The sequence below is a fragment of the Eublepharis macularius genome, chromosome 14 (assembly GCF_028583425.1).
Source record: "Eublepharis macularius isolate TG4126 chromosome 14, MPM_Emac_v1.0, whole genome shotgun sequence".
NCBI lineage: Eukaryota > Metazoa > Chordata > Lepidosauria > Squamata > Eublepharidae > Eublepharis > Eublepharis macularius.
In genome coordinates this window covers 22,207,815-22,217,369 of record NC_072803.1, presented here as the reverse complement: position 1 = coordinate 22,217,369, position 9,555 = coordinate 22,207,815, and the positions used below count along the sequence as shown (strand labels likewise).

The window sequence follows — 9,555 nt, the reverse complement described above, 5'->3', positions numbered from 1 at the left end:
ATGCAGGAGAAAAGCCGAGGTGTTTTGCAAGTGAAAGAGAAACCCAGTCCCTCCCATTCCTCGTCTCTGAGCTCCTGAAGAAAAACTGAAGTGAGTGGATTTTTGAAAGAGAGAATCTCTCGAGTCAAGCGGCTATTCTTTGTAAGAAAATTCACTCAGCTCAGTTTTCCTCCAGGAGCTTGGAGAGGGGGGGATGGCAAGACTACCGCTCCCAGGGAAGCTGTGGGACCCAACACGTGCTCTTCATGTGTAATTTGTCTTGTATGTTTCAGCTCTCAAGTCACTTCTGTGGTGTGGTGTGGTGTGGTGTGGTGTGGTGTGGTGTGGTGTGGTGTGGTGTGGTGTGGTGTGGTGTGGAGGGAGCCTTACATCTGAGAAGTGTGGAGTCTGAATCTTTCTGCCCAAAGCCACCTAGGCATTTGTGATGATCAAGGGCTCCATGAAGGACTGTAGTTCATTCATATTCTGTCTATGCTGCCTTTCCTCAAAGGAGCTCTATGTGGCATCCGTGGCTCTCCCTTCCTCCCACATATTACCCGGTAGGGAAGGTTAGGTTGAAATTGAAAGTGAATGGCCTAATGGCTTAATACCTGAGTGGATATGAGAATTAGGGACTTCCTAATTCAATACTCTAGCCCATGAACCACAGATCTGTCCTACTATTTATGTTATCATTGAATGCTGCAGGCATGTGGAATAACACTATATATTGTGAAACCAAGTCTTTACTTCTTTCTGTTCTCTTTTAGGAGAAGTTGTCTCCTCAAAGAAGAATCCCATGAAAGAAGCGCTGATTCCCTGGGGAGCTCCCCACAAAGCAAGATATACAGAAGTAAAGGTGAGTGCCTGAATTAAGGGCAGGGGAGGCTTGTGGCACTGAGCAAATGATACTTGGGCAACCTTCTGGGAAATCAACAGAACAGACTTGTTGCATTGCTAGAAACACCATCAGAAATATGCCTCTTAACTTTTTTAACATTCTGTTTTTTTTTTTTTATACATAACTACAAAACACTACACAGCACTACACAAGACTATCACAAGGAAAGGGGAGAGGGAAGGGACAAAGGGGGGTGGAAAAAGAAAAAAAGAAAAAGGGGGGGAATGAACTACAAACACTAAACACTACACTTCAATGTTTCCCTTCATACTGTCATAATACAAAAATAGCTCCATAGGATAATGATGGAGTGGTTAATCATACAGAGAATAAACATTTCAAATTCTGATTAAACTTTCGTCCCCCTTCTAAGTCCCGAACGCAGTTCTCTCTGTGCAACCGCTGTTGCGGTGCTCTCCTCCTCCTCCCCCCCCTCCGGCTCCTCCTTTTCTTCGTTCTCGGTGCAGCAGAGTTCTGGGTTTTTATTCTCAAAATCCTTTAGTTGATCTTCTGATAATATCTTATAGGCCTGATCTTTATATCTGAACCATATTCCTTCCGGGAATAACCATTTGTACTTTATTCCATGGTCCCTCAGAAGAGCTGCAAACTTTTTGTATTTAAAACGCCGTTTCCGGACTAGAAATGGAACGTCCTTCAAAATCTTGACTTTCAAACCCATAAAGTCCAAATCCGCATTGTATGAGTTATATAGGATGGTGTCCCGAATCTTTTTAGATGAAAAGTCAATAATGATCTCACGAGGCAACTGTCGCTTTGTTGCATATTTTGAAGAAGCCCGACGGACCTCCAAAATGGCGCTTTTAACCTCTTCTTTAGTCGTCCTCGCGGGTATCGCCAATAGTTCCGAGACCGCCTCCCACAGATCCTCTTTTTCCTCCTCTTTCACGTTTTGGAGACGCAAAATTGTCTGCGTTCGTTCCATCTGTAGCCCGATCAGCTGGTTCTCAACCAGCTTCAGCTCCTTTTTTGTAGCCTTCACAAGTGACGCACTTTCCAGAGCAGACTTCTCTGCCCCCCCCCCCCGCTGCTGCCTTAATGGTTTTCACTTCGTTTTCAATTAAGCCCACCCTTTGATCAGTTTCGTTCAGCTTGTCAACAAAGGGTTTTATGGCTTCCACCACCGCCCTGCGCACCAACTCTTCGAGCGACTCCCCCTTCAAGGTAGCCGAGATTGACTTACCGAGAGCGGGACTTTGCTTCTTTGCTGCCATTTGGGGGGGGGGGGGCGCCAACAAAATTCTGGAACTCAACGAAGGGGAAGAACGAGTCTTCTTCAGATCAACCTCTCCTTCACAAACGCTTGTAGAACAGAAGGGATTCGCTTGTTTACGGGCTTCCGCCTGTTTCTTTTATTTGCCGTTTCTCGTTGCCCGGCGGCACTCGAGGCGCCGCGCACGTCTGCTGGCCTCCATAGGGACAAACGGGCAATTCCCCCCCCGCATTGATTTCGGGGAGTTCTTCCCGCCGCGTCCCGGACCCTGGCTCCCTCCCTGGGAGTCCTGGGGGCTAATCCTTGCGGATCAGCCGCCCGGTCAGGGTGCCCGGTCGTTTCCTCCCGGACCAGCCGAGAGGAGCGTCCGGCATGGCTGAGAAAACGAAACCGAATAACTTTTTTAACATTCTGAATGGAATCTAGCTATAAAATGCCTGCAAAGCAACTGGGGGCGTGTCAAGTTTGCGCTACAGAAATACCTACAGTATATATGACCTTGCTGTTTACTCCAGCCTAAGAACCTGTAAAGTCATTTTGAACTATATTTTCTGCATGGAGTCTACCTTTTGGTTATCATTGATTCCCATGATCAACTTTAGAAGTGTTTTAAAAACAAGGAAATACCTGTCCATAGATTTGCAGTCCATAAGCGAGGCACATTATGGAGGGAAAGGGTTTTATGTGCTAGGAAATTGGCTAAAAAACATCTGACCTGGGAGAGGGAGCGATGCTCCTGTACTGAGTCTTATATTGGCCCCCATGTCTTTGGGCCAAGTTGGGGATAGCGGAGGCTGCTTCGAAGTGTGTTAAGTAAACAAACTCCTAGAAAAATGCCAAACTGAACAGACTCTAACCCTGTTAGAAGCCTCTTTCCTCTTGTGTTTCTCAAACAACTTTGCTGCTTCATCAATAGAGAATTTCTGTACTTGAGTGTCTGTCAAATCTTAAATCCATGTCTGGATATATCAACCTATCTTTAACTACTCCAGACTCCAAAGTATGCCCTATAGATGGGTTAAACTTCCACTCCTAAGTTTAATTGGCTCCACTGGACCAACACAAGCCTGTGAATGGTTTCTAGAGGCCCAAGTAAACTGTACACTTGCCAGGATGATACTACTCTGATCAACAGAATGGGTCTAAGGGCCAAGTTACAAGTGGCAAATGACACAGGTTGGACACTTGTCAGCTTCCCTCAAGTTTTGATGGGAAATGTAGGCAGCTTGGCGGAACGTTGGACAAATAACCGTTGAAAAGTCCATTGGACAGCAGTCAGAGAGCCAAGCTGCAAGACCAAGATGCCTACATTTCCCATCAAAACTTGAGGGAAGCTGACAAGTGTCCAACCTGTGTCATTCATCACTTGTAGCTTGGCTGTCAGTCTATCTCCACTTCCCCCAACTACCCCAAAAACACAGGCAGGTTGTGCTTGAATCTCCCATCTGTTGATTGACACCTGCCACCATGGGCCCAAAATGACTGTCAGTGGGACTGTGCAATGTGCGCTGCTGAGGGGGTGGGTTGTGAACTGCATCTGCTTTTTTTATGCTACCATTTTTTAACTATTTATGTTTGTGTCTTTTAAATTGATGTGATCTGCTCTGGGCCTGCTTACTGGGAGAGCAGACTACACATTCAATAATCAATAAAACAAAATAACATAAGAAGTGCCCTGAAGGATCAGACCAGTGGTCCATCTCGGGGCCGATTCCAGGTTTTGGGGGGCCCTGAGCAGAGAGTGTGCAGTGTCCCCTTATGCCCACTTCTAGGCTCCCTTTCTTGCCCTCCCACCCATGTGCCCCCATCTGCCTCTTCATCCCTTCCTGTGCTCACTTGCAAGCTTTCCCACTGTCTGCAGTCACAGCTGCCAACACTGCCAGCACACCCTTCCCCCGATGGTGCCAGGCAGTAGGTGCAGCTAGGAGTGCCACCGCCTTGGCCACCAGGTATGCTGATGCTTTTTGCACTACTCACATCATGCCCTTCTTGAGCAGCACTAGGCAGCACATGCAGCTGGGAGCAGAGGCAACAAAGCACCCCCGAGCAGGCAGTGGAAGGGTCTGAGTGCAGGAATTGCAGGAGATGCTTAAGTAGGGAGTCCGCAGTTGTGGGCTCCACTAGAAGCCACTGGCTCTGGCAGTTGCCCTACCTTACAATGCGCTAATCCCACTCCTTGTGCATTTAGTCCAGCATCCTGACTCTCACACTGGCCAACCAGTTACTAGGGAGGGCCAACAACAGGGCATAGAGGCTGAAGCCTTCCCCTGATTTGTGCCTTCTAGCATTGGCATGCAGAGTTTCACTGCCTCTCAATGTTGAGTTTTCCTTTAGTCCCCATGGCTACTAGCCACTGATAGGCCTATCCTCCATGAATCTGTCTCCTTTTAAAGACATCTGTGCTCTTGGCCATTACTACATCATCTCGCAGCGGATTCCACATTTTAATCAATCTTTGAGTAAAGAAGTATTTCCTTTGGTCCATCCTGAGTCTACTGCCCATTAACTTCATTGGGAGGAGCAGCATTCCCAAGGGACATGTCAAAAGCAGGTGCGATGTGTTTAAGCGGCTCCTCTAACCCCAGTCTGTTTACCAGCTGAATGCTGCTGTTGAGGCAGTCACTGCTGATTGCCACGTCACTTATGTCCTCATTGGAAATATTTATTAGTTACTGTAGCAAGTTTGCACAGGTAAAAAAAAGTGGGATCACGCACAGAAAATATGCATGAAGCAAGTACATTAGAAAAAGATAAAACTTACTTTTATGGAATCAGGGCCATTCCCCTGCTCCCCCCCATGTCTTTAAAATAGCATCCCACTCATGGAATGCTGGCGGCTTCTTCACGAGATTTCTGATGTCACCCGGGTGCAGGCAGGCTTGGTTCCGCTTTCGTGGTGCCACAAAAACAGAATCATCACTGCCCGCATCCAGGTGATGTTAGAAACCACGTGAAGAAGCCGCCAGCATTCCATGAGTGGGATGCTATTTTAAAGACATGGGGAAACAGCCTAGGTTCATGTTCATTGTAGAAGGAAAGAGACAGAAGCCTAATCTAAAGAATACTGTTCCCTGAAAGCAGATAGCTAGCTTGGTCTAGCATTGGGAGGAATGGAAGTCTGATTTGGTCAGGCATGCTTCAACTGGTTAGTATGGCCTCTTGTGGGAGAAACCCACAGAATACACCTTGCCTGCGGCAAGACCCAGAGGAGAACACAAAGGGATGGGAAGAGGAGGAGTCAGAGGAACTCTCTGCATAGAGGAGGAGAGGCACCTTATCCAATGAGAGGGTAACCCAAACCATCTGGTTCTAACACAAAGAGAAAATGTAGCACCAAGTGTCCAGGCATGTTGAGTCACCTTTACGCCAGCAGTCCTAACATTCTGTTCTGTCTTCCTTCCAGAGCTGCATGTCCCAAGAGAAGAAAGATGCTTTTGCTGAACCCTGGGTGCCCCAAACCATCTGCCGCTCTGGAGCAGGTAGGAACGATGGGTAACACTCTGAGCTCTTGAAGGTTGGCCAAGTCCCTGCCTGCCACAATGACACCTATGCTGGTACTGTACTTCTCTCTCCAAATCAATCTCTAGGTTCCTGTTGGCCTCCACCTGAACGCTTGGGAAGCTCCACTTCCGGGGCTTTTGTGGGCCATAGTGATACGTGTGTGGCACAAATCCATGGGCACTGGGATACCCATCAAGGGAGGTGAGTAGTAGGAATGGATCCATAAGTCTCATCCAAATCCAGTGAGTTGGGACTGGGATTCCAGCAGCAGGGGAGGGGCAGGCTTTGGCAGTGTAATTTTCTGCTCTAGTGCTTTCAAGAATATGCCTCTGTGTGGGAATCAGACTTGGAAAACATTGTACTCATCGAAGAACGGCGGATAGATTACAAGTACTTGTTACCTTCCGCCCCTTAGATATTTCCTTCAATGTCCTTAGAGGCAGAGTTTCAATGCACAGTAAAACAACTGCTGTGTCACAGAACCTGTTCCATAGCAGCAGGTGCTTTGTGGCCACCAGAGGGAGTGGGACCTGGTTTAATATTAGATTCTGGGAGCATCAGCCTTACTGAAATGGAGAGAACCCATGCTCCGATACACATTCAAGCAGCTGCTTCTTGCATCACTTAAATTCGTCTTCATTACAGACCATTTCTAAGAGTGCACGTATAACCACCTTCTTGTTACGAGGGCCGTATGAGTTCATGATGGCTCAATACAAGTCTCACACGGGAAACTCATTAAAGTCCTTCAGACTCACATGTACTCCAGCTGCTGTATATTCTGCCACTCCTAGGGAATCTCTGGGTGCACCGATTGGGCTGTATAGTACTGTCATGGGCTGGGCCCGCCCAAGCTGGTAGCCCAGGTACTAACACGAAGCCAAGGAGTGTTCAAGAGTCACAAGCCAAGTCCAGTCTGTAGTCAGAGCCCAAGGTAAACACCAGGAGTGTGTCCAAGATCCAAAAAGCCAAGCCAAGTCCAGTCCGTAGGTCAGAGCACAAGGGTATCAAGGCAAGGTGCAGGCAAGAGCGAGATGCAAGGTACCAGGCAGTGGTTGCAGGTAATCGACACATTGCTTCCGCGCCCGGCAGTTGCTCCTGACTGGCTTTTATAGCCAGGCGTGATTTTCAGCCAGCTGCTGGGGCTCCATCCTGATGCTACTCATCGTCGCTCTCCAGCAGCTGGCGTTGGCTCAGGAGACGAGCACTGCGCCGTCTCTCCTGCAGTTCCAGTCTCTGGCGCTGCCTGCGGCGCTCTCTAGGTGTGGGTGAGCCTGGGGGGGTGGAAGCCCCTGGCTGGGCTTCCCCTGTGGTGCTGGCAGTCCCTGACTGAGCCTCCCCTGTGGAAGTTCCTGGCTGAGCTTCCCCTGTGGTATTGGGGCTAGAGGGTGCTGGTGTCTCAGCTGCTAGCTGTGAGCTTTGATCAGCCAGCAGCTGCTGCTCCTGATTGCCGGCTTCTGCTGAGTCAGGGCTAGGGCTGGCTACACAGAACTCTTCTTCTCCTGAGGAGTCCTGGCTGGCTACATGAGGCTCCTCTCCTCCAGAGGAGACCTCACTCTCAGACTGGGCCATGACAAGTACAATCTTAAGGGTAGTAATAAATACTTTGTCCGGGCAACTTTTTTTGTTGAAGTCTAGTTCCAGACTCCCAAGACTGTGTAGCTTTTCCAAAGGTGCTGTAAGACTTTCTCAGCGGAGCACTCCTCTGTGCTGACTGGTAACAAGACATGCAAGAACAGATTTAAGTGGCCTCCCTCTTATTTTTAGAGTCTTGAGCTTTGTTTGCTTTGTGTGGGGTATCTGTGCGAACTGTAGTAATGCTTCACGAAGACTCTGAATGCTAATTGCAAAAAGAGAGATCTTAGATTTCTCACATTTAAAATTTGATTTGCGTAACCCTATCGTGTGTTCTCACCAGGGAGCAAGAAGATTTTGTCCAGCGTGCAGAAGACGACAGTCTGAGTACAACCAGCACTCTGCTGGTTGCCACCCCATTAGGTGGAGGCGGTGAAGATATCAAAACCTCCCCTGATACTTTGGTCAATCCGGATATCAGTCCAGCTCTGCAGGTATCAGAAATGGAGAACCACAATGTATTGTCAGAGCGGCAACAATTAGCAACCATGGAAGGAAACTGTGAAACCGGAAAGCAGGGAGAACATGTAACGAGCAAGGTGAGGGAGTGTGTTACCTTGGGAGATCTCTCTCCTAAGAGTGCGGCTGGCCAGGTCTTTGTGAATCTCGGTGATAGTCAGACTGGCTCTCAAAAGCTTGATGCCAAGACCTTTCAAGATCTGTCTTGTGCTCCTCCCCTAACTGAGAACAACCCTCTTGAAAAATACTCTCTTGAGTCTGGCCAAAGCCAGAGTATTAGTACAGCGCATAGCAGTGATCAGATAGCTGCTCTGGAGCCTGGGACCAGTCAAGCTCTGTTAGGTGAACAAGCCTCTTGCAGTTTGGACTTCCTTCAAAAGCCAGGCGAGCTCTCTTCTCGAGAATCACTTCTCAAGGCTGACTTGCCATCCAGTTCCATAGCCTCTCCAGAGACAAACTATCCTCTTGGGGATCCACAAGCACTGGAAGATGTGCCTGGACTTAATAATAAAACGGATCAATCCATCTCCATGGAAGACAACTCCACTGCAGCTTTTTATCTACAGCTTCTGTCTGGGGAGCCGTTACCGTCTGTTCTCGGTGACCCTTCAGCAAGCATCCTGTTAGAATCCCCTCAACCATCCTCTTTGATGATGGAGGAAAGTCCTTCAAGCATATCTGAGGAAACAACTGCTGAAGAAAACCAGTCCCACAGTTGTTCCTTGGTCCAGCTTGAGGACTGAGTTATTACATATGACCAGTCTGCAAGGGGTTGCGGTGTGATAGCACCTGCTCACCCCTGACTTTTAGGTGCTCCAGTGCAGGCAGTCAACGCTTACGGATTTTTTTAAAGACTTGTGCTTAGATATGTCTGATTATATATCCCAAGAGAGGGAAATATGGTGGTGGGAAAACTTATCCGAGTTACTGACGGCTTTTTCAGTACAAATGAACTAGCACTGTAGGTGTTGGTATGGGGTGTTTGTGGTGCTGAGTCCCTCTCCTTGGATGACAGAGCCTGGATTCAATTATCTTTCTGGCTCAAAGAGGAATAAAAGTAAACATGACTCCTGTTTTTAACCAGAAATCAGCAATCCATGTTCAGAGATGCTGGCTTTTGTAAAATTCAAATAAAAACGAAGTATTTTTCAAAGCAATGCTGCAGTGTTAGCTATTGTATATCCCTGACCCAAGAATCGTGCACTCCTGTCTGGGATGGTCATCTTCTTCCACCGAGTAGACAGCTTCGGGAAGGATGTACATGGAGCAGTGAAGGAGGAAGGGGACGCCCACCTAGCCAGATCAGCCAAGTTAGTGCCGGTAACGAATTGCAGCTGCCCCCTTCGCCATGTTCTGGACAGATGCTATTCTGCAAGTGGCCATAGGGTGGTGATCTTGTTCGCTGAAGTGAAAGCACTCTATCTAGGCTGTAGAGGCTGGTCTGCTTGTATAAAGCTTGTAAGATCCCTGTGCAGCACCCAGCAAATCTGCATGTGATGGTTTCAAGGGAAAGACCTGGATGGAAAGAATTAAACCTTAATTTCCCTCCTTCTACTGATCCCAAAGTTCTGGTTTGGTAAGGTTAAACTAAATGTTGATCAGATCATAGATTCTGAAAAGTTTCTTATTTGGCCCTAAAGTGACAAGTGAATTTGATGGGTTTTTCCCCAGAGCTGCTGTAATGTGGTGGTGGTACACAATAGCTGTAAAGTTCAGCATGGTCTCTTCCAGGGCTTTTTTTCAGCTGGAACGCGGTGGAACGGAGTTATGGCACCTCTTGAAAATGGTCACATGGTCGGTGGCCCCGCCCCCTGATCTCCAGACAGAGGGGAGTTTAGATTGCCCT

The 9,555-nt window shown here is 48.0% G+C and overlaps 1 protein-coding gene across 1 annotated transcript; it reads left to right on the top strand.

Annotated features, from left to right (window-relative positions):
• LOC129342340 (uncharacterized) lies at positions 1-8,452 on the top strand. Its single transcript, XM_054998043.1, has 5 exons — positions 1-19; positions 750-838; positions 5,518-5,593; positions 5,702-5,816; positions 7,534-8,452. The coding sequence occupies exons 1-5, from the start codon at positions 1-3 to the stop codon at positions 8,450-8,452; spliced, it is 1,218 nt and encodes a 405-aa protein (XP_054854018.1).
• Positions 8,453-9,555: the final 1,103 nt, after the last annotated feature.

Bases quoted from the DNA above. Each gene is read 5' to 3' on its own strand.
- LOC129342340 (XM_054998043.1), top strand. The intron at 839-5,517 runs GTGAGTGCCTGA...TCTTCCTTCCAG, and splicing joins CAAGATATACAGAAGTAAAG to AGCTGCATGTCCCAAGAGAA. The intron at 5,594-5,701 runs GTAGGAACGATG...ATCAATCTCTAG, and splicing joins CATCTGCCGCTCTGGAGCAG to GTTCCTGTTGGCCTCCACCT.